Below are 23738 nucleotides of genomic sequence, written 5' to 3' on the forward strand. Positions count from 1 at the left end.
CAGTGGGAGGATAGCCTGGCAAGTCATCCAGGTCTGAGCGCCCTGTTGTCTGTGTGAGCCGTCTGAAGAGTGGCCCTTGGCAGGCAGGCAGGATGCGCTGCGGCACGCAACGGCTTTGGCAGCACGCCGGTGCGGGGAAGGATCCTGTGCGCTGACTCGACATCAAGGTGCTCTGAGAAGCCCAGAATAAATTCAAGGAAGTTCTAAGTGTTTCATGAGGACTGAGGGTTCCTGAGAACAACCACTGGTCTGGTGGTGAGAGCTCAGTTTTCCTCCTTAGCCTGTGAGTGGAAGCAGAAAGTGGGGAGGTGACAGGCCAGACATCTCTATGACACCTTCTGCATATCATTTCCCCTCAACCCGCCAGGCATCAAGCTGTAAAATGGGGATAATGATGATAATTGCAGTGATAAACTGCACAGTCGGAGTTATAATTGTGCAAGGTCCTTCACTAGGGCTCTTGATGTTTTTTCTTATGTGTGAAGAGGTGCCATCCAACACTGCTAAAGAAAAAAAAAGTCACCATACCAACAGACAGGACCTGAATTGATTTTGACAGTGGTCAGATCTCAGACAGAGGTTTGATTTCTCTGAAATATTACTCTCAAGTGAGTGAGGTGGTGAATTTGCAGAGGGGTTCCTCTGTCCCATGAGAGTACAGAGCCAAGGGTTTTGGAGGCAGGTGGGTTAAAGGAGACCTTTGTCTTATTTCCTGGCCAGTTTTCCTCCAAACCAAAACTACTTTCCTTGTCTTTGGTCTGATTTTTGGTGAAAAGCTGCAATTTCCTGATTTTCTTTTGTTTGTTCATTTTTCCACCCAGACCCATATAGCCACATTTGGCACAGAGTGAGAGAGGGGGTCAGTGAAGCCTTGGTAGAGTTAATTTTGCCTCCCTGGGTATGCTGATGGGCATAACCAGCCCTGTAAAGAAGTATGAATTTCTGGGATAAAAAAATGTGAAGTAAGAGCAAGAAACTGCTCTTATGAGCCAACATGTGTGTGTATTGAAAACTGCACTAGGAAAGCGTTTGTGCGGTGAAAGGGGTGATGACACAGACAAGGCTCAGGACCTGAAGGCAGACCTGGTCCCATTTCCCTTCTTGCTGTACTGAGTCCTTTCAGCTCCTTATCTAAACCCCTTTTTTGGCCAGGGGGAGACTTTTTTGGGAGCTGACTCAAAAGTATGTGAACTGAGATGCCCGGACAGCATCTGTTTCTGCTTGCCGGGGAGGAGGGAGCTGAAGGTTTCCCTCCTTCCCCCTCTCTTCAGTTTCCCAACTCTGCCCCTTTCCTGCACTTCAGCAGCTCCAGCCTGCACCTCTCTATAGGAAGGCAGATCCCGAAGTGACAGAGTCATGTTTGGGGGCAGGAAGGCGCCTTGCAGCGAAGGACTCGGCGAACAGAGGTTTACTGGAGAGGCTCCCGGTCTCTCTGCTCCTCGCCGGACCCTCCCCGGGCCTTTGCCGAGCCGAGGGCTGGCAGAGCAGGAAGCGCCTGCCCGCGCCACGGGCTGCGCCGCCCCGCAGTGATTTCCTCCCAGGCAACCCGTTATCTGTCGACTGTCAGGGCAAATTTTCCCTCTTCCTCCCCCGATCCCCATCCCTGTTCCCCAACTCCTCTCCCCGCCTTCCCTCAGCCTCTCGCTCGCACACACACACACGCACACACACGCACACACACACACGCATTTTACTGCCAAAAACCGTCCTCCGCCCCCCTCCTCAGCTAACTTCCTTTCAGCATTTTTTTGAGCTGGATAATCCTAGGATTTGTAAAACGGGGGAAAGGAGAGAGGCAGTGAGCGGGAGTCAGGACAGGAAGCTGGTTTCTTATTCCTCCAACTGTCCAAAGGCAGGAGGAGGGGAAGGGGGGGAGCCAAAGAGGAGCCTTGTGCATACTCTTCCCCAGTCCCTTTTCATTAGTCTGTTTGAACTTCCAGTCTCCTCCGAAAGCCAAGAGGAGGACGACAAGACTGGGACGCTTTCTGCTGGAAGTGGCGACAGCGCGACTGACGAAACCCAGAAGGTGGCTGTGGAGGGTCCCGGGACTGCGCTGAGGGAACGACGTCCCCCTCACCATCTCCTGCCCCCAACTTGCCAGCTCTGATGCGGGCACCCATCCACCACCCACTTGCCTCTGATGAGAACCCTTCTGGCCTCAGGCTATGATCGCTGCTGCTGCGGGCTGTGGAGCCTCCTCTCGCCCTGACCTTCTGCCACAGGAGCAGCCCAACATCTGGTGGGGATTAATGTTTACTTCTCTGGCTGGACGCTGTACGGGACCCCCGATGTTGCTCCCTGGGAGCGGGACACGGGCGGTGGTCTGAGGAGAAGAGCAAGATTTTTGTCGCCCAGCGTGAGGCCGGGGGGAGGGGGGCAAGGCAGGAGGGGGGTGAACCTCTTTTGGGACTAACCTCATGAAGAACAAGGGAGCCAAACAGAAACTCAAGAGGAAGGGAGCCGCGAGCGCGTTCGGCTGCGACCTGACGGAGTATCTCGAGAGCTCTGGGCAGGATGGTAAATGCTTCTTTATTCTCACTCTGGTTGCAGAAAAGCCAAGCGCGTGTCCCCGTTCTTACTGGTACAACTGCAAACCAGACCTTTCCGAAAGCTAAGGGTTAGACAACGTGGAGCTGGTTTATCCCTGGGAAGTGGAGTCACTGCCCCATTACTCACAATGAATGAACGATCGGAAGATTGCTTTGGTGATGCATCTGCATGACCCTTGCATGAATAATGCTGTGTGTGTGCAAAGGACTGGGCTGGGGCTCTTGGGCTGCCTAAGTGTGTACAAAGACAGTCTGACATTGGCTGTGATGCCCTCTCCCATCTGCCTGGCTGTGGGAGGGAGTAGCAGGCTTTTTGGGAGTCAGGTTTGGAAATCTGAACTGTGCTCAGTGTTGCCACCTCCATGATTTCAAAATCCACCTTAAGTCCATGAGACTAGAATTTTGCAGGGCTGTAGGGAGAAACTGGACTCCAGTACGGTTCCCATGTTGTCCTTGGACTGCTGGATGGAGACAGGAGGGAGACTAGGTTACGGGGTGGAGTACGGTGTGTGGTGCAGGAGGCATCTGAGCTAACATGTTCACCACCCTGCCTGTTGTCTTTCATTCCTTCTCCCCTTGACCTTCATGCTCCCAGGTATTGAATGAGAACACAGTAGCTCAGACAAGAGGTAACTCCAACGAAATAAGAGGGTCATGAGTTTGAAATGGTCAGTCCTTGATAAGGGAAGGAGGAGAACGATTTTTCTTAAAGTGGGTTGGATGACAAGAGAAGAGGTTGTGAGTTTGTCCAGCAGAAAGACCTGCAGTTTAGCAAGAGGGAAAAATAAATGCATGCCTGTTATCCCTGATGTTAGCATTATGATCCAGGTTTAGCATTATGTTCCAATTTGAATTAACCAATTTTACTGATGTCAGGTTATTTCAAGCAAAAAAAGAAAGACTTCTAGCAGCAATGTCAGCTTTGTACAGGGAGAACTGTACAATCAGGTCTTTCATTTGCTGATGAGCATGGCTGATGAAGTGCAGTGTGGAACCACAGTGGCAGAGGGATGGACTACATAGCAGGAGTACTTTCCATTGCACAGTGAAGAGGGCAGTAAATGTATCACTGAGATAAAATGTTATATATATGCATTTACTTAGGTATGGGGGAAAACCAGCCATTCCGTTGCATTGTGGGTTGTCTGTAGCAGGTCCTGTATCTTTTAACTTATATAGCTCTTAACAGCAACTGAATTGAAATGGCAAAAAATAATGGACTTAATGAGCTGATGTCCCTTTGCCTGTGTGAGGTGCAGATAGATAAATTCAGTCCAGTGCTACCATAGATCTGTGGTGGAGGAACTATTTACAGCTGTTTACAGGAGCACTGGAAAAAAACACAGGGAAGGCAGGCACAGGCAGTATATTCTTTTGAAGCAGCAAGGGGGATTTTAAAGGCAAAACCATAGTTACTGCAGTTGAAATTAGGCCAGAAGAGCAAAATCTATTACCTAAAACCCCAAAGTTTTTTAAAAATAGTTTTTTGAGAACAAGAAGGAAGGACATTTTCTCAAATCTCGTTTGTGGCATGGTTCACAGTTCCAATCTACTTATCTTTCCATGCTGAGGAGCAGTGGGGGAGCATAGGAAGTTCCTTTCCTTTATGCAGTACTACTGTTTGCTCAGTAGCACATCCCATTGCCCAGTGCTGTGGGATCTAGAAACGAAAGACTCAGTTGTTATAGGTTTATTGGTAAGTATGTAAGTTAGATGGGTACAATTTGATTCATCAGGATAGGGGGGAAAGAAATTAAAGCATTAGAGATATTTATTTTGTTGGTAGTAGGACTCTCAGGATGAATAGGAATGACCAAAAATGCTGAAGTGATGTCTTGGGAAAAAATGAAGGTTCAGATGTCACCAGGACATCACAAACTTGCCACCTGTAACTATACCAAATTAGAAGAGCATTTAGGGTGTGAGAGATGGTTGATTTGGGGAGAGTTGAATTGTCCTGCTAAGAATTATTTCTGATGACAAGTCAGTGCTCCTGTAAGCAGCAAATTTTGTAGGGACATAAAGCTGTAGCTTTCTCTCTGCCTTACATAGTACTTGTGTTTAACTGGGATGCATGCTCAGGTTGTTCCCTAGGAAGCAATGAAGTTGTAAGACTGTTCATGGTGGGTATCTGGGAGTGATGAGGAGCAGGAGAGCACTTTGGCTGCTGTCCAGCAAACATTTTGTTGTGGACCTTTCTGAAAGCAGGTTTTAAAATGTACCCAGAAGGGTTAACTGGAAAAGAAGATGCTGTGGGCCCAGCAGGACATGAGTCATACTGGTTGTGCTTTCCGTGCTCAGGTTTGCTTTACTCCATCCTGCAGTGCCGTTGTGTGTGACTGGTTGTGCGCAGGCGAGGAGAGGCAGAGGCCTGCTTTGCTGGTGCTGGCCAAGGGAGCACAGGAGGTGGCCAAGGCTGGTGTAGACAATTCAGTTTGGAATTTTCCCCTCTGGGTTAGTACATGACCTTTACAGTTAGGGGGTGCTGCACTACTTGTGCGATGCTTTGCAGAGGAGAGGCACGACTTGAGTCCCTGCATGCTTGCGGTTGTTGACGAGCAGCTTGTGCTTTCTGTAGGGACCTTAGTCCCTGTGTTGTTGCCAAATTCCAGTGGAGAGAATTATATTCTGCTAAAGGTATCAGCATTTCCTCTCCTCTCATTTAACTCTTTAGTAACTTGCTATGGTTCTCTTCAGAGACAGCTGAAGATCCCATTGTCTCCCTTACCAGACACATGTACCTAAGCCTCTGTTAGAAAGAACTTTATGATAATACAATAAAAGCTGCAGCAGAACTACAAAGTATTTAAAAACGATCAAAGAGGAAGACTTTAGCAGGTACAGTGAAGTAGCTCAGGAGCCAAAAATCTAATACAAAGGCTTTAGCCCTAAGTTGATTCTTCAGATCTGACACAGGTCAGTGGTGATGGACAGATGTGGCTGTCTGGTGGCTAGTTAGAAACTCAGATGTGTTGAATTTACTGTGTTTCAAGTCAGTTCCTGTCAGTACTGCATTTGACCCTACTTGGCCTTTTCCTGCTGGCAGTCTCTACACAGACACTGGTCACACTCCTTACGGGGGCAGACTGCTGTCAGTGCACACAAGCATTTAAAATCATGACTCAGGCCACAAAAACCACGACATAAAATCAGTGCTTTGGGTTCTCTGTTTGCTTTCTGTTTTCTGAAACTTTAGTGTGCATCTCAGTTATGTTTTCAAGTCTCTCTTTGGTAAGAGGGCTAGAAACTTGGGGAAAAGGAAACTTCTCTTCCTCCTCACTAAAATTATCAAATAATGGCTTAAATAGCAGCATGTAAGAGGACAAGGTCACATCAGACATAAATGAATGATGGCTGGCAATACCAATGAGTAAAAGGTGTCTAATTTTACGTAGTCCCTCCTGTGTCTCTGCTAGCACTGAATCCACACTGAAGGTAAGTGATCTTTTGGAATAGAAAAGCTTCACTAGAAAGCAGTGTCCATGCCCAGACTTTGGACATGGATAGGCATCCATGCAGAAGGAAGTGAGTACTAATGCCCTCTACTAAAACATTTCACTGTGCCAAACTTTATTGAAATGTACAAGCACAGTGGGGCTAACAGATAATAGTCCTGAAGGATTAACATTAGAGTCACGTTTTGGCCTCTTGATAACCAGCTTGGTTTCCAGAGGAGAAAAACGCATGGTGCCTCTGCTGAAGTCAATGGAAGCTGCACATCAGGCTCTCAGCTCCTGTAATAACAACAGTATAATTTTCTGGTGATGGATGGGCCAGCAGAGAAGTCAAGACACGAGTTTGTGCACCATCTTTAGCTGGGGCAGGACACTCTGAACTGCTTAAGAAAACAGTCACAAAGAATAGTCTTGCTTCTGGTTATATCACAGAAGTGTTGTAAGAGCAGGCTGTTGGAAGAGTCAAAGCTGTTTGAGTGAGAGAAGCTAAATCAAAATGGAGTTTAATATTCCCAGTGCTTCTAACTGTGGGAGATTCAAACAGGGATTTCAGGTATACAGCCAGGTACTACTTCCACTTTTTAAAATGGAAATGCACACAGCATCTATTGTGATGGTAAAAGATGGTCCAGTCTTTTGCATAGGAACTGCTACCGATCTGCACCTAACTTTGCTTCACATGCTTAGAGCCAGGTAGGATTTGGAAAAAGGCTGAATTGTTTGCTTTCTTTGTTTGGTATGCTGGTGTCTCGATGTTGGGCTGGGAGGTGCTACCAGGACTGTATAAAGCCAAGTCTCAGACTTGATGCCTTGTTGTTATGATGCAGGTCAGCTCTGTGTGTCTGAGATTCCCCTATTTGCTGGAGAGTTAATTCTGCTGTTGCTGTACCCCTCTGTGGTTTCTTCTACATCTGTTTCCTGCCTGATGTTGTCTGGTTGGGATGCAATGAGCTCAGCTTTTCCCCTCAGCCCCCTCCCACACTCCCCACAGCTCCCTCAAAGGCTGTCATCCTGAGCCTGCAGCACCCAAAACACTTTCTATCTCTTCATCTGATGCTGCTTATTGGCTTTGTTACTTGCTTTAGAAAAAGGGCTGCTTCATTTGAGAAGTTTTGAAGCCACCAACCCCTTTGTTCTCCCCACTTGAGGCTCCTTCTTGCAAGAGAGAGCAAGGCCAGCCAGCAGCACTCCCTGAGGCTGGGGAGAGAAGAGGAGCTGTTGTCTTCAAACATAGCACAGGGAGACATGTGCAGAAACCCTTAGAAGTCCCTTGGTTGTAGTATGGGGAAGGAGCACACGGCTAGCCCATATGACACTCTTCTATGCTGTGTGGCTGTGCAGTGGCTGCTTCTGCCTTGTCCCAACTGCATTTGAATGAAAGAATAAGGAAAGTTTTCATTTGTCATTAGTGGTCTCAAAAACGTGGTAGCTCTGTCCAGCTCTGGCTCCACAAGCAGGTTCTTAAATGCTTCTGAGAGCTGCAGCAGGCAAAGCCTTTGCTATAGCATAGGCAAGTATTTCTGAGGGAAAGCAGTAACAATAATTCAACAGTAATTTGCTGTGTACAAAGGAGAGGTGGACTTGGATACTGCTTGGCTGTTTGGTACAGCCCCTTCAGCACACTGTCTTCTGCCTGATTTTGTCATCGTGTGTTTCACTGTGAAGCTGCCTTGTCCATACGTGAACAGATAAGGTGGCCTGTCACTCAGGAAAAAAGTATCTTTCTTCAAGAACAGACTCCCTTTGGAGCCAATCATTAAACCTGCTGCACAGATGTGAAGCAGCTTTTCTGGGCCCTGTGGCTTTCCTTTGTCACCCTTGGATGTGTTTTGGGATAAGAGCATGCCGGGATGAGCATGGGGGTGCATGCAAGTCCATAGCACAAGTAAGCGTGTGCCACACAAGGCTGCATTTGAGGTCATTAGGACGTTTTTTAATGCTGCCTTTCTGTAGTGATGTTTCAAAATGAAGGCATGGCCATACTTTTGGGTATGCTTTTGGGTGCTTTTGGTTAGTGATGCACGCAGGAAGTCCTGGGAAAACTGCTGAAGGATCATTAAACGCAAAGTGGAGGAAAAAGACGAGGCTTTTTTTTTTTTTTAAAGTCCCCTTGGAAAAATGAAAATGCCACACGCTCATTTAATCTGCTGCAAAAGAATGAAGAGCTGTATTCATCCCGCTCTCAAAATTAGAAACTGTGGCACTGGGGATTTCTGTCTCAAGAACTGATCAAGCTGAAAAGAAACCTTTTTATGGAGCCAAATTGCTTTCAATCTAGATCTCTTTCCTGACCTACCTCACTATGTGGCTATGCAAACACTTGTCTCCATTCAAGGAAGGAAGTGGCAGGGGGTGGGAGGAGAACAGGACAAGAACAGCTTCTTGGGCTGGCTCAGAAATGCTTTAGTCTTCTTTTTTGTGTGTGTGTGATGTGCTGCTGGGGTCTGATCTACATTTTCACACTGCTCGTGTGCTGGGAAGCCACATGGCCTGCACTCTGTGGGGTCTGCTCCTGGCTCTAGTCATGTAGGCTGTGTGGATATTTAAGGCTGCATCCCCTCATCCTTGTGACAGGAGCAAAAGGGACAGTTGAACTCGGGAGTTTTGGGGGAAAAGAAGTGGGATTACTGTATTATTGTACAGTGAAGGAGAGCTGTGACAGCAGAGCGCTGAGAGCTGAGTACATGTGTTGGCAGGTGGAGGAACTAGGCTGGGCTTTGAGGGGAAGACAGCTCCTTGGCTTTTCAGTGTCTGCCAAAGCATGTCCAGTGGACAAGAGAGGAGAAACTTTGCTGCCAGAATGGATACTGCGGAGGAAATTATTAATAATGTAAATTCTTGCATTTTCTCCACCCTCTCTCACAAGTGGAGCATCACATTTTGAGACCCAGATACCAGCCTCTATGGCAACAAGTGAGAGCAAAAAGACACTGGGAACAACGGGAACAGAAGCCATCTGTTTGCTTCTGTTACTTTGCTGTTCCTTCTTGTTTTGGCTGATGTTTGTGTTACTTCCTCAATCTGTTTCTGGTTCCTGGGACCTGGATCTTTGTGTTTCTGTGGCACAGTGTTACTGTTGTTTAACATTCATGTTGCAAGCTCAGCTCCTTGTTCTGTATTGACTTTCCATTGCTCGCACTGTGTGATTTAGCAGAGAACTCTTGCATGTTGCCTCCTGCTTTACATTTCCCTTACTGAGCACTGCAGGAGGCAGACGTGTGGTTTGCATGCACTGAGCCCCACTTTGATCCTGTCTCCTCCCCCACCCCCTGCAAACAGCATGAATCGCATCTTGCCTGCAGATTCTAGATCAGGACACATATTTTGATTTAGGAAATGTTTTTTCTTTGTTGGTAGCAGCTGATTTCATCTGAACTTGGAAACCAAGGAGTAGGGACTTCACTGCTTGTGGTATCACAGCTCTCAAGGGTTCAGGGAAACAGCTGTAGTGGATGAAACACCAGCAGTGCACAGGGTGAATGTACCACACAGGCTGATCTAGACGTGACGAACAAGTCTTGGAGACCCCCAGGGTCTGGGGTGCTTGGGTCCCAAGCTTTGGTGTAGGCCTGGTTCTAGTTTGGAGAGCTCAGACAGCCTGCATCTGTAACTCGGGCTTTGCATATATGACGCAGTTCTACAGCAGCAACATTTGCTGGCAGTCAGGGCTGTGCCAAAAATTTATGTTCCAGTGTTTCTCCTTTAACGGTAATAAGGGAAATGAAAACAGCCTGTCAGCAATGGTATAACCAGCCCTGCTCTGAAGGACCAGGGTTGGGGTGGCTGTCAGGTTGACTGCCCACATCATGGCTTGGACTGGATCTCTTTCTGGAGGGTGATTAAAGGATGGAGAGCTACCAGCATCTGCCTCCAGTCCTACACCACCAGCAGGGTGCCAGATACACTTGGAACTCTGACATGGAAACCTACGGATACCTTATTGCCATGCAAAGGCTGCTAAATGGCTGCACTGCTGGTTGTTTCAAGGGCTGCCTACTAGTGGCTCCTTCTCATACATTCCCACAGCCTCAAGCCCCAGCTGTCCTTTGTTCGTATGCCAGAGCCTTCAGCTTCTCTGCTGATAACTTCAGTTAATGTGTTTTGCATTGTCAACCAAAAAAAAAAAAAAAAAAAAAAAGAAATCTGCTGTATGTTTACAATGGACACAGATTGAGAACAGTGTAACATAAATTGAATTTAGTGTTAAATGAAATTACATTGTGCAATTGTGCTGACCGTATTATTAACTTTCATACTTAATTCAATAATGTAGACTCTGTTTTCTACATTTATCTGAAACCACAAGCAGATTTTCTGATCTTCTGCACCAGTGTGATTGCAGATGTGAAAGTACTTAACCATGGGCTTAAGAGCTACCTTTTCATCAGATGCTGGGGCCTTTGCATATAATGAAGTTATAGACACCAGTACTAACCTTCAGCTTCACTCAAGTGCCAGATCACCGCTACCCCTGTGAGTGAGAGCAAGGAGTTCAGTCCCTAAGGCTATGAGTCTTTTGGCACATAAGTGGACAGGGAAGTCCCAGTCCTCTTGCTTCACCCCCTGCCTTGAACACATCCCTGCAGCTGGATTAGATTCCCCATTTTCACCCCCATGGAGAGGCCCTTTCAATTTTAACTGCACCAAAAGGGGCAGAACAAAACTCATGCTTTTTGCAGTTGCCTTCAGTTCTTCCACCTCAGTTGCCGCGTTCCCATTTGGGAGCAGCCACCTGGCCTAGGTTCAGACCAGCCTTCCTCCATGCTGGTGTCAGCAGCTGATGACTTGTGTGACAGACCCAGTTCCAGGCAATGTCAGGTTGGCTGACTTAGGTGAGTTAATGTCCATATAGGAAGAGTTACCTTAACAGCAGCAGAAAATGTTACAGAATCACAGAATTACTGAGATGAGCGGGGACTTCTTGAGATTAAGTAGACCAAACCCTCTGCTCAAGCAGGGTCAGCTTGAGCACTGCAGTTGCCCAGGACTGTGTCCAGTTGAATTTTGAATACCTCCACAGATGAAGGCTCCACAACCTCTGTGAGCAAACTGATCCAGCCTCAGATTACCATCAAAGTAAAGAAGTATTGAGTTCAGATGGAGTCTCATGGTTTTTAATTTATGTATCTTGTACTGTCAGTAGGCACAACTGGGAAAAGGCTGGCTCCATTTTCTTCATTCCCTCCCAGCAGGTCTTCATTCACAATGATAGATCCTTTCTGATCCTTCTCTTATATAGGCTGAACAATCCTGGCCTCTCCTCATAGGAGAGATGCTCCAGTCCCTTAATCATCTCTTTGACCCTGAGCTGAACTTGCTCCAGTAAGTCCTTCTTGTACTGTGGAGCCCAGAGCTGGGCACAGGACTCCAGCTGTGGGCTCATCAGTGCTGAGTAGAGGGGAAGGTTCATCTCCCTCAACCTGCTGGCAGCTCACCTCCTAACTCTTCTGATGTTCTTAGTAATCTATACAGTTACTATCAGAGATTTTCCTTGGTATTCCAGTTTTGGCTGGCAATACAATCAATAACTAATGTGCAATCAGGACATTGTAAAGGATCCTTTCTGCCTTGGTTAGTGCTCTTTCTGCCCTTGTTAATGCTCAAAATGAATTGTCTTTTCATAAAGAGCCCCACTTCTTTAATGGTTTCTAAAGTTTTGCTGCCAGTCAGCTCAAATAAATTAATTTATATAATACACTGCTATGCTGTATCTTCTGAAAGTTGTGCAGAGCCTTGGCTTAATAGAAAGTCTACAGAAGATGCTTTGAAGCAGCACACCTTTCTCAGGTGGTGTTTTTAAGAGCTCCTCTCTCCTCCCCCAAAGCCATGGTGCACAGAACCAGGGCATTGAGGCCAAGGTCCTTTCTGCCAAAGCATGTCCAGCAGACTGGAGAGTGAGAAACTTTGCTGCCAAAATGGATACCATGGGGAAATTATTAATAATACAAATCTTGCTTTTTCTCCACCCACTCTCACCAGTGGAGCATCACATTTTGAGTCCCAGATACCAGCCTCTATGGCAACAAGGGAGAGCAGAAACACTGGGAACAAGGGGAGCAGAAGCTGTGTTACATGTACTTCTCCAGCACAGGGATCCAGCAAGGGGAGGGGAAACGTGCATCCCTTTGCAGGATTCTCAGCTGTGTCTGCTGCTCTTAGAAATATGCCCTGAGCAGCTGACTTGGGTTCACAGCAATTTATCTCCAGCTCCTCACTGCCCTCTTCTACACTCAGGGCTCAGCTAACTAAATGCCTTTGGAAATGCTATTATCTCCTGTGCTCTCTGGGGCCAGAAGCAGCGTGGAGATTTATCATCTGGAACAGGAGGCTTTGTTTAGTTCTATAAAGCACAGAAAAATTAAAGGAAGAACACAAAATAAACCCCAAACCAAACACAAAACTCTCTTTAAATCTCATGCCCTTTCTTTGCTCTCTCCAATCTGGGAATGTGCACGTATTTTGTTTTGTAATGTCATTAAATACTGTCACATGAGGAAATTGTTAGAGGAGATATACCTCCATCTCTAAAATAGGGATTGAACATCCAAACGGCCAGGAGACATTCCTGATGTAACTAAGTTGTGTAACTTATTTTCTGAAGAGCATTAGACTGACCAGGTCTCCAATACAAACTTCATTTAAAGGATACCATTGCTGGATTTCACTAAATACAGCAGCATTGGTACTGCCTTTTTACCTGAAAGATGCTGAACACACTCACAGATTTCTATACACGTAGGATGCAAGGCTGAGAATCCAGGCTGGGTCTGTGCCTGAACTCACCATCTATATTCACTGGCTCATCAAAAAATGCTGATTTAGCAGACAGAACACTGGGAGAAAGGGTGTGTGTGTGTGTGTGTGTTTATCTGCAGCTGAATATTTCAGTTGGGATATTTTGGTATCATCGGCGTTCTGCATTTACCATCTCGGCAGTGAACGTGACTGTCAGTCCTGTTGCAGACAAGCAGCTTGGCAGCACAACAGGGCCACCAGCATGTGGAAAACCCTTTGCTCCATGTGCAACTAGTGCTGGTTTTTCTATTCCTCTCTCATTGTGGTGCCGCTGCTAGTGGTGGCAGTCACACCTCGGGAGGTTCAGAGGTGTGATCAGGCAGGGTGAGCCTCCTTCTGGAGCCCTTGCATCTGTGCTGCAATTTGTGTGAAATAAATAAGCTGTCAGTGGGACTGAATTGTTTTCTTTCCTTGTGCAAAATCAGAGAGGGAAACAGCTTCACCAGTTTGCTCTTTCTGTTTTTATCTTCTCAGTGTGCTCCACTTGGTAGTGTATTTTCCTTACCCTTGCTCTGGTCAGGTAATTTCAGATACACGAGAGGCTAAATGAGAACAAACTCTCTTGTGAGATTTATTGCATCTTCTGCTTCTAATCAAGCCAGAAAAATAGAGCAACAGACTTGCTTCTATAATCCTGTTCTCTCCATTCCAGTCCCAACTGGAAACCAGAAGTACAACAAGGAGGAATGCAGCAAAAAAAAAGTTAAGACAAATATCCTGGAATCTCTAAGAAGAGCGTGGGGTTTGGCCTGAGGTGATGGCTCAGGGGTACAGAGGGGGCGTGGAGAATTCTCCCTTCTCTTAAGTGTTTTCAGTTCCCCCTACTTAGTTGTTTTTTTTTTTTTTTGCCTCCCCCTGTCCTCCTCTCCCCGTCTCCCTCCATTTCGATAACTTTATTGCCAGGTTGGCAGTATGCATATGTTGCCAAAGTCAATACATCAAGCTCTGTGCCTAAGGCAGGCTTAGGAGCAGTAAATGAGAAGAGCTGGTCTTGATCCATTGAGTCCATCATTCTTCCCTCCTGGCTCGATAGTGGTTTACATCCTGCTGCCTAAGGCTCGCTGTGTAAAGCCACAAATGGGGGCCGAGTCAGGAAATTCAGTTCCATATCCCAGTAACTTCAGTTTGGGCTCACCCTCCAGACTTGCCAGAACCTAGATGAGGAGTGGAATCCCCTGCAGCCCTGTCTGTAGACCAGGTGGGCGCAGGTGACCCCGTGCCTGCTGTCCCCCTCGGGGTGGCAGGCAGAACATGGTGGTAGAGGCAGCCCTCCATCACTGCTCACAAACATGCTTGAGGCGGAGAGGAACTGATGTGACAAACACAAAGGAGGGCTAGGAGTCCTAATTAGTCCTCATTTCTAGCCTGCTAAAATACCCATCTGTCACTCTGCTGCAATAATGAGATTTGAGAAGATTAGCAGGCTACTATTTAGGCCCCTCAGCATGGCAGCTCAGTAAGGGTGCTGCCATTCAGCTTTAAGCCACACTTGCAGCAATTACACCCTAAGCAGGTTTATGTCTTGTTAGTGCTTGCATGGGAATGGCCCAAAAAAATCTGCTACAGGAATGGGGTGGGTGATTCAGAAGATGGCAAGTGTAGTATCAGCTCAGTCAAGTTGCTGTCTTGGCATCATTGGGGGAAATACTGCCATTTAGGCACATGGTAAAACAAGGACCCCGATACTTTAAAAAAATCCCTGGTTTATCTTTTTCTTTCCTAGGGGATAGTGTCTCTTTTACTTTTTACAGCACATGCTGTGCTGTGTCTTTTCCTTCGCAGAAGCAATTTCTGCTGGAGCTAGGATTTGTTTTTTTATCCAGTGTCCTAAACTGTCACGCAGTGTTGCTCTGCCTGGCTCAACAGCTGCCACCTCCCAGCCTAGAGGTGGGTGGAGTGAGTCTTGTTTTTGCCATTTGTGAAATATTTCAGGATGTAAGGCACTCATTAAATTATTGATGTTAGCTCTTGGGCATTAAACAGACGTGAACTGCAGCTCTGGATCCTGAGGGCTTTAGAGGCTTATCCCTGCCCTAATGATGGTTCCCTACTTGGGATTTTTCATGTATCTCTTACTACAGATTTGAACTCACTGCGGGATGGTGGAAGGATTTAGCAGGTGGACAAAGGGTGACAGCAAGGCTTTTCTTTGCAATATTATATACCTATGAAGCAAATCTAATTGAGCTTTGGTAGAAAAAGAGGAAAGACACACGCATGTTTTCTTTAGGAGAATGGGAAAAATTAGAAAAATGTGTTGCTGCCTCTTGACAGAATGTGTTTGCAGGGTATGAAAAGATTTTGAATAGTTGTGATTCAAGGAGCACTGCAGGTGCACCTGACATCAATTCTTGTGCTTAAGGAAAGATATTTTAGCTTGTAATGTGCCTTATTTCTATCCCTTTCCCCAGTCCTGCCTCCTTGAAAAGTGGCTGGCAGCAATAGTGCTGCTGACTTTACCTCATGGTGGTGGCAGGGTGGAGGTTGGGACGTTCAATGCAGCCTTGTCTCTGCTGTACTTTCAGCTCTTTGGCTGGGCTGTGGTGGTGAAAAACAGGACGTTGGCTGATGTGGGACAAGGAAGGGAAGGCAGCAAGCACGGCACCCTGGGCTGTTGAGATCTCTGGGCAGCTTTGTGGGCTGCTTGCTGGTTCCCAGGGAGCTGCAAACAAAATCCCACGTATGACAGGAAAATCTGCTCCTGGGTTTGACATGGCGTCCCATGTTTGTGTTTGAATGGAAGCGTTCAGGAGGCTTCTCCCTTCACCTCCTCTTGCCCAAGCATTCTCCCCTCTCTGCTTCGGGGCGTTGTGGTGGCACAAAACCCTCCTGTTTGTTATGGGGCAGAAGAAGGGGTGAGGACCATCCCTGACCCCCTTCTCCCCTCAGCAGTTTGCATGGTAATTAGCTCGTCCCTACGAGACAAGCCCACAGCCCAACAGAGCCGCGATTCAGAGGCTGAACAATGTCCAATTATGCCAGCCCTGGGAGCAAGAGGCCACTCCCTGACACGTGGGCTCCATGTCCCTGGCCAGATGGCTCCTCAAACTCCCTTGGCTGGGCCAGTAACGCTGCTGGGGGAATTTGACACGTGTCAGCAGTTTTGGCTGCGTGCTTTCGTGAGCTATCAGCAGCACAGTTGCCTGAAATATTGGGAAGAGCTCTGCGTGTGCCCTAGGCAGTGCTGTCCACTCCGTGCCCCATGCTGAGGCAGTGCTGGTGGCTACAAGGGAACGTGAATGTTCATGTGTGGAGTGAGATTTTGCAGCCTCGGCTTGGCTACCTGTATCCCGCCTCTGGTTTGGTGACCTGCTGGGGATGTCAGCAGCTTCAAAGCAAACCTTTTGCTTTTCCCTTTGCATTCTAGTGCTTGTGCACCAGTGAAGGCTGAATTGCTCAGACTGGAGTTTGAATTGCATGAAGGAGGTGGCAGGCTCTGCTCCTGCCACTGCCTGGCTCAGTGAGAGACCTTAGGGCATGCCTTCTTTTTCCACATCCTACCTCCCTCAGTGATTAAATGATGCTGCTATCATCTTCTTGTTGATGCAAAGCTCCCATTATTGTTGTTATTAAATGGGAAGAGTCTTAGGTGTTTTCATCACCCAGGAAAAAATGTGGGCTCTTGCAGCTCTGAGCTCACGCTGGCTGAGAGTGAGGGCAGGAAAAGACCGGGCTCACCCAGCTTGCCTGTCTCAGCAGGTTCCATACCAAGAGCCTCCGAGGGAGGTGTGAGGAGTACCAGGGTGGCATTACGTACCCAGAGTGCTTCGTTCTGACTTGGTGAGGCTTCTGCCCTGATACGTGACAATTTAGCTTTGAAGAGGACATGACAGCCATTTACCACCTAACCTCTGGTGTTAGGAAATGGAAAAAACAATGCAGCATGTATCTGAAATAGCAGAAGAGATTACCCTAGACTGGAACTTGGCCAGGATGCTTCTGCTAATCTTGCAAAAAAAAAAAAAAAAAAAAAAAGGAAACCTAGCACAAAAAAAAAAAATGCTACAAAGGATTTCTGCAAGACTTCAGTCTTCATTTTATAGTCTCTGATTTAGAAGGGAGAATATGCAATAACCTAGCTTTCCCTTTGCACGCCATGGGACGTGGTTCATTACTGGCTCGTGGATAGGACTGCCCCTTCCAAGTTGCCTGCAGCAACTTCAGTTGATTCTGGTTTTGGGACCAGGCCCAGCCTTAATTTATGGATAGAAGTTAATGATAATGCATCCAAAGAAACAGCTGGGAGGAAAGAAGTGTGGCAGAGAAATGGAAAAGGACACTGGAGGAAATGGATGGGAAAGGGAAATACGGGCAAAAGTGGAATGGAGAAAAGCGTGTGAGGAAATTCCAATATGCTTGAAAGGGAGGAGGTGAAGGTTGGAAAAACTAGTCTGAGGGCAAAACTGACTGTATTGGAACAAATGGAGACTGCTAATGAATGGTAGAAGAGAGAGGGCTGTAAGTGGGAACAAAATTCAAAATCCTGGCAGCTTTGTTAGTAGGGGTAGAACAGAGGAAGAGATACTGTTCTGGGTACAGACAGCTGAAGGATAGACAGGACTAAAGGAATATGCTCACAATGTTGACAGCTCTTGTTATCCAAAACTCCTCTTCCAGATTTTTACCCAAAACTGAGACAGGGCAAGAGATAAAACAATCATTTCAGACTCCTTTCAGCCCTTGAAACAAGCTTGGTTTTATAAAGTGCAAGGAGATGACATTGAGTTACTACACTGCAAGTGGTGCATTTTTTTTCATCAGCTAACTACATTTTTTCATTCCCCTTTTGGCACCTAAGTGATGTTAAAAGGAGCTTCAGTCTCTGATTAGTTCCAAAGTCTATGGATGTGAGCAAGAGAAGCTTTGCCTCGCTTGGATAAGCTTTCAATACCTCACGTTTGAATGTGCTCATTTTCATCACCTGCTGAAGGATGCGGTGCTTCAGCTTCTTTTGCTTTGGAAGCCAGTGCTATGAGTCCAAACTCCTCTGATTTTACAGTCTCCAGCAAGGTCCTGCTTTTAGATCATTCAGTTCATACCCCTTTGAGACACACCTGTGCAAGAACATGAAGTTAGCCTGGAGCCTCTGAAACACATCAGCCATGTACTAAAATCAGGATACAGGTCATGGCCTGAAGCGTGTGGCTCAGCTGTGTTGGCTGTGGAGAGCTGCAAAGGCAAAGAGATGACTGACTTGTACAGCAGTACTGTAGCTATCAAAATGTAAGGAAGTTTGATTAAGTATGATCTCAACACCCTTTTCCTGCAACACCCCTTCTTGTGTTTGCAGAGTGTTTGTTAGTGTCTCAAAACCCTTAGTACAGCAAGATCCAGGAGTCAGAAAGACAAAAGAAACACAGTCCAGAAACCCAATTCCTGGATATATGCCTTTGAGAAATGTATTGCATTAAAAGATTTTTTCTTTGGTTGCTTCCTCTTTCTTGCTTCCTCCAGTCTTCGTTATTCCCAGCAACGACTTTATTTACTTATTTGCTTCTCCCCAAACCACTGGACAGACGGGGGCTTCATCAGGGAGCAGTTTAGCTGGAGTGGGCAAAACAATGGGGCTTTAATCAGGGTGCCTCCCGCAGCCACTGCTGGCCAGAGGTTTCTCTGAATTCCCAACATGGAACAGTTGCCTCTTTCATGAAGTGCCTGTGGGATGAGCACAGGATTGCTACACCCAAAGCATTTTCATGCAGCCACAGCTCTCTGAAAGGAAACGCTGCTGAGGACACCGCCTGCAATGCCCCAAGCTACTGGGGTGACTAGCATGAGAGAGTCTTTCTTCCAGGCCTGGGCTGTGTTTGCCTTCCACATGCAATCTGTGAATAGCTCAAGTCTGGAAAGTGTTTAGGAAAGCATCTAACTTTTCTCTTAAAGGAGGAAAAAAAAAAAAAAGGAGGGAAAAAGAAAAAGAAAACGTCAGGGATAAAGAAATAGTTTCCAGTGACTTGATGCAGTGTGGCCAAACCATTTGTAATAATTTCCTTTACATTCCTTTTATATAGGAAGAATTAGATATGAAATCATGAATCAGGAAGCAGTCATCCTGCCAGCCAGTGACATGTACAGAGAGATCAGAGCAAAGTGAGAAAGACGCAGAACAGCAGGAGACTTGCAAAAACCTTTTTGAGCTCTCTCTTTTTCTTCCTCTTTTTGTTTAGTGTACACATTCATGTAGAACTAACATTTCTGACCCGAAAGAAGCTGCAGGGATCTCCTGCTGTTCCTTGTCTATCCAATGGCAGCCCTAAACCTTCCTGTCTTGATGTGTCTCATCTGTCTGTGTTTCCTGATGTATGTTGCAGTCCCCAGATGTTTGGATACCTGAGTAATCTCAAAAAAGACTATGAAACATTAGGTATTTTTAAATACCCAGCTTTATAGTTGCTTTGTTTAACTTTGCAACATTCTGAACTCATATAAGGCAATAATAAAAATCACTGCTGTTTTCCTTCAAAGTTTTTTGCCATTGGTGCTTCTAAATTTGTGTGCACACAATGGCTTTTGCCTTTGTGCTAGCAAGGTTGTAACATTCCTGTTTCCTGAATTTGTATTTTTCCAATGTTTTTTTTTCAAACCCTCTGTAAATGTTCCTATCAGGACTGCCCAGGCTTTTGTGTAAGAGAGGACCGAGGTTACCCACATGCTACCAAATTGAAGTTAAGAAATTTCCCCAACAAAACCTGAAGTCAGAAGAAATAGACCTTGTGCCTGTTGTCTGCAAAGGTCCATAGGCCCACAAAGTTGACTTGGGTTGCACTTGAGTTTTGCGTATCTCAGAAGCCTGCTTGGATTACACTCTGTGCTCTCACACTGGCCTTTGCTGTGTCTTGGCCAAAGCTGGAGATTAAGATGCCTGTCTGATGTCCTGTTCATTTTGAACTTATTCTTAGATTGCTCTGATCAGGGGTGAATTTGAAGTACAGACGCCTGACTTCAATTTCCCTGAAATACAGGATGTTCAGCTGCAGGATTTTTATCTGAGTCTGTCTCTAGCTTGGCTCCAAGGGAAAGGAGAATAAATACTACAGGCCAGGAGACTACAGATGCAAAAAATTATAGGCTTTGAAATGTCACTAGCTGAGCACATAATAGATATTCTTCACATTTTATGATTAGCTGTTGTGTTCTGTTGGCCAGTGCTGCCTTCCTGATGCAATTTATAAAGGAGTCTCAGGTCAGGGTGAGGCAAGCCAGATTCAGAACTGGATTTCCTGACAACACCACTATCTTTTGCAACTTTTCCTTAGTTTTCTCTGCGCAGGACTAGCTTGCCTGTGTACACCTGACTGTGACTCTCACTCACTTTGCCATCTCCCCTTCCATTCCTATCCAAACATCTGCTTGCATACTGCAAAACCAACTGGTCTGTGAACCAGGCTATGCAGCTGAACCATGCCATCATGCCCAGCATTTCAGATCAAGGGAAGTGCATTATGTGTAGGATTCATACAACTGTCTCCCATGTGTGCCCAGAGCCATCTTAGAAACTGGGATGACCTGAATGCTGCATGTGAAACCAGTCTCTACATGGGGCCATCTGTGCCCAGGGGACCAGGGCACTGGGCTTTAGACCTTGGCAGCTGTATCTGCACTTCATGGATTTGTACTGATGTGTCTCCTTGCAACTCCTTTCATCTGCTGCTCGGGTGGGCCAGAAGCTATGGAGTAGAAGGGGATATGCAGAGCAGTGTGGCAAAGTTGGATGGAGCAGGGCTGTTGGGGACACCAAATATCCAGTTAGGAACATACCCCTTGTCTGTACATTGTGCCACAAGCCTTCCCTATCATGGGCCTCTTGCCACTCCATGTGTCCTTTCAAACACTCCATAACAGAGTCTCGCCATGGGACACAAGCAGTTTAAGGGATTTTCATGCTGTCAGAAAAAAAGTGTCTTCATTTTGTTACTGTGGCACTGAAAGGTTTTTCCAGCACCTTGCAGCCCTCTGACCCCTTGCCTCCATTTCAGCATACTGCCTTTTACCACTGATCTCCTCCTGAAGCACAGCCTGCATGGAATCGGGCCAGCCTCTGACCTCAGTGACAGTAGTATAAATCTGGGTTACTGCAGCCAGCTGGTATGGAAGTACTTCAGCTCTGAATATACAGAAAGTATTCCCAGCCATAAAGGGGCTTATGATTTGGGTTAGTGAAACAGCAGATCAAAAGCAACTTCTGCGTGGTGGGGGTATTTGCAAATCTCTCTTGTGACAAAGTGTTTCTGCAACATCCGCACTTTCCCTGTTACTACCAGAGTGAGCCATGAATTAATTCCAGGGAAGTCCAAGGAATGCACCAGCACTCAACTGCTGCCAAGAATGAAAAAAAGAACCAAATTTTAGGTGGATTTGTCAACAGTAGGTAGACTGTTGTAATCTGCTGTAGTTGACATTGAAGACAGTGGTGCCGTGAGCTCCAAGAGAAGTAGGTTGTGTTGGCCTAGAACACTTCTCAGATTGCTGACAAACTCTTGGTGATGCTGGATATGGATCAGAGGAGTACTCAAGCTGAAAGCTTTGATGACAGTGTCTGGATGGGAGGTTTTGGAGACCTGGAGACAAGGCATTGTCTGTTTTGAGAGCGCTTGACACAGAATGACCTTCCTTAAATGAAACTAAGCTGCAGACAAATATCATCTTTTGTGAGACTTGCAGCAAAATTCCTCTTTGGCCGGGTTCCCTTTTTGCTGTAATTGAAGAAAATTAATTAATATTGGGAAAAAGCATTGTGATAGAAAAAGATTAATTGAACCCGAGAGATGCAGAGCGGAGAGCAGGAAGAGCCTCAGCTCATTCCTACATTGGATCACATCCGTACCATAATGGTTCCCAGGAAAGTGCAATAGAGCAGCGTTGCTCCGGCTTCTCAGGCTGAAACCAAGCACATAATTTCAGAACAACTGAGAGGCCATGACCAAAATTTTGCAGAATATTGGTAGGCAAAGCAGAGAGAGAGAGAGCAGGACAAATGCCCTGAAGCCCTTGAATATCCCCCTTGGTACAAACACTTCAGGTGGGCTGAGGAGCAATGCTAGGGCAACCCTTACTGGGCAGTGCAGGCTAGAACTGTTTCCTGTGGTGGGGCAGACAAATATGGCCCAAGGTTGGTAGTTGACTCAGCTGATTTTCCCCATTCCTCCCAAGAACTCTGCCCTGGGATGTTGTGGCAGCAGGCAGACACATTTTATGGGTAGTTCCCAGAGGTCAGGCAGAGCCTGCTGGGCTTGGCACAGACTCTCCTGCAATCTTACTGGGAACAACATGGGTCAGGAGGGTCCCAGGTCATCTCAGAGCAGTCCTGAGGGCATCTGAGGAGGTCTCTGGGGCAGGATATGCCTGTCCACCCCATCCCTACCCTGACACACATACACTTGGACTTGAGAGAAACCATTTCCACATGGAAGTCAGCAGAGTTAGAACAGTCAAGAGATCTGAGCTCTGACAGCCCTGCAGTCTGTTGGCTCAGGAGGCAGCAGTAATGCATATATCTGAAGCCTTCCTCCAGACAAAGCAGGGAATGTGTCTGAAGGGGTGGATAACCATCCCAATATCCAAGGAGAGCCCTGAGGCCCCAGCATGGTTTTCCTGTCTGCCTGGCAGCATCGGCAGCTGCTGGTTTGGAATAGCCTGCGTGTCCTTGTGTGAGCCAGGGCAGCTGGAGGTGGATTTGTTTTCTGTTGATTTCATGGCAATGTTGCTGCTTCAGGCCACTGCCTTGGTGTGAGGAACAACAACATCCTAGAGGAGACACCCAGTGAACTGCTGACTGCTCCACGGCTGCCCAATCCGCATGCCCAGCGTGGGAAGCGGTCAGACCACCCTGACGGCATCAACAAAGCCATCATGTTTGCTGACATTTCAAGGGAACAGAGAAGGGAACAAAAGCTGGGAACAAACGCTAGGAACAAAAGAATTTGATGCAGTTGAGAGCTGCAGTTAGAAGATATGGGGCTGAATTGTAAATGCCAGATCCAAGTGCCTTTTTGCTGGGGAGGGATTTTAAACCTCTGTCCAGGTCCCAAAGGTGGGGCTTGAGTCTGAATTCCAGGGGAAGAAAATTATGCTGAAAACTGAGTGCGCTGTGAAATCAAAATGAAAGGTTAAAAAAAGAAAACAATGAGTAGCTGAGGAGATGGAGGAAGTAAGTAGACAAGGAATGCAAGAAGTTTGGTGTAACTGATATGTAAACAGTCAGGGCATCTTTTTCAGGGAGTTCAGGCCTCTCCTCACCCCCCTGCTCCCAACCTCCCTTCCCTGAAATGATCAGAAATATTGCAGTTTCTCCCCAGATGACCCCTTAGTAGTGTCTTGCTATTATTGTGGTATTCAGTTATGAGACAACGTTTCAAGAGGAAAAAAAAAGAAAAGAATCATAGAAGTGACACCAAGCCACAAAGCACAGAACCAGTTCCAAACATTCCCAGGCACAGGGCTACTGAAGTCTGGTCTTTTGGCACAAACTGACTTCTAGGACAAACAACCCAAAAGGTTTATCTGACCATCTGATCAGTGATCTCTGATTCAAATCTCCTGAGATTTTAGCCTGTACGTTCTTGTTTAGGGTAGAAGTTTGGGTAGGGAGACTCTTTCTGGTTTGGTGGAAGCTTGGGGGAAATCGATTCTCTTCCAGAAAAACACATCTGTGTGAGGTTTTCAACTCAACTTTTTGGGTCAGTGATTTGGACAAACCAGTTGCAATCTGTGCATGCTTTACCAACTTCTGAATTTTTGAAGGTAAGTTTCTGTTTGCCAGGAGTTGAGATACAAGAAAACTGGCTCTTAACCTTAGGTCTTCCACTGTCTCTGTGCATGATTCAGGTGGCCAAATCCTTTCTGTTTCTCCTGTTTGCACCTATGGGATGAGAACGATCCTTATCCTCTGTTAATTCATGAGTCCTTGCTGAGGGCTTAGATTTTTGCTGACAGAAGCAAA

The 23738-nt window shown here is 46.5% G+C and overlaps 1 protein-coding gene across 1 annotated transcript in view; it reads left to right on the forward strand.

Annotated features, from left to right (window-relative positions):
* The first annotated feature begins 1574 nt into the window (after positions 1-1574).
* ARHGAP31 (Rho GTPase activating protein 31) overlaps positions 1575-23738 on the forward strand; it is a 60499-nt gene continuing 38335 nt past the window's right edge. Inside the window, exon 1 of the mRNA XM_010395974.4 lies at positions 1575-2517. Coding sequence (XP_010394276.1) covers positions 2418-2517 — 100 coding nt within the window. The 5' untranslated portion in view covers positions 1575-2417. The remainder of the gene's footprint in view (positions 2518-23738) is intronic.

The sequence above is a fragment of the Corvus cornix genome, chromosome 1 (assembly GCF_000738735.6).
Source record: "Corvus cornix cornix isolate S_Up_H32 chromosome 1, ASM73873v5, whole genome shotgun sequence".
Lineage (NCBI taxonomy): Eukaryota > Metazoa > Chordata > Aves > Passeriformes > Corvidae > Corvus > Corvus cornix.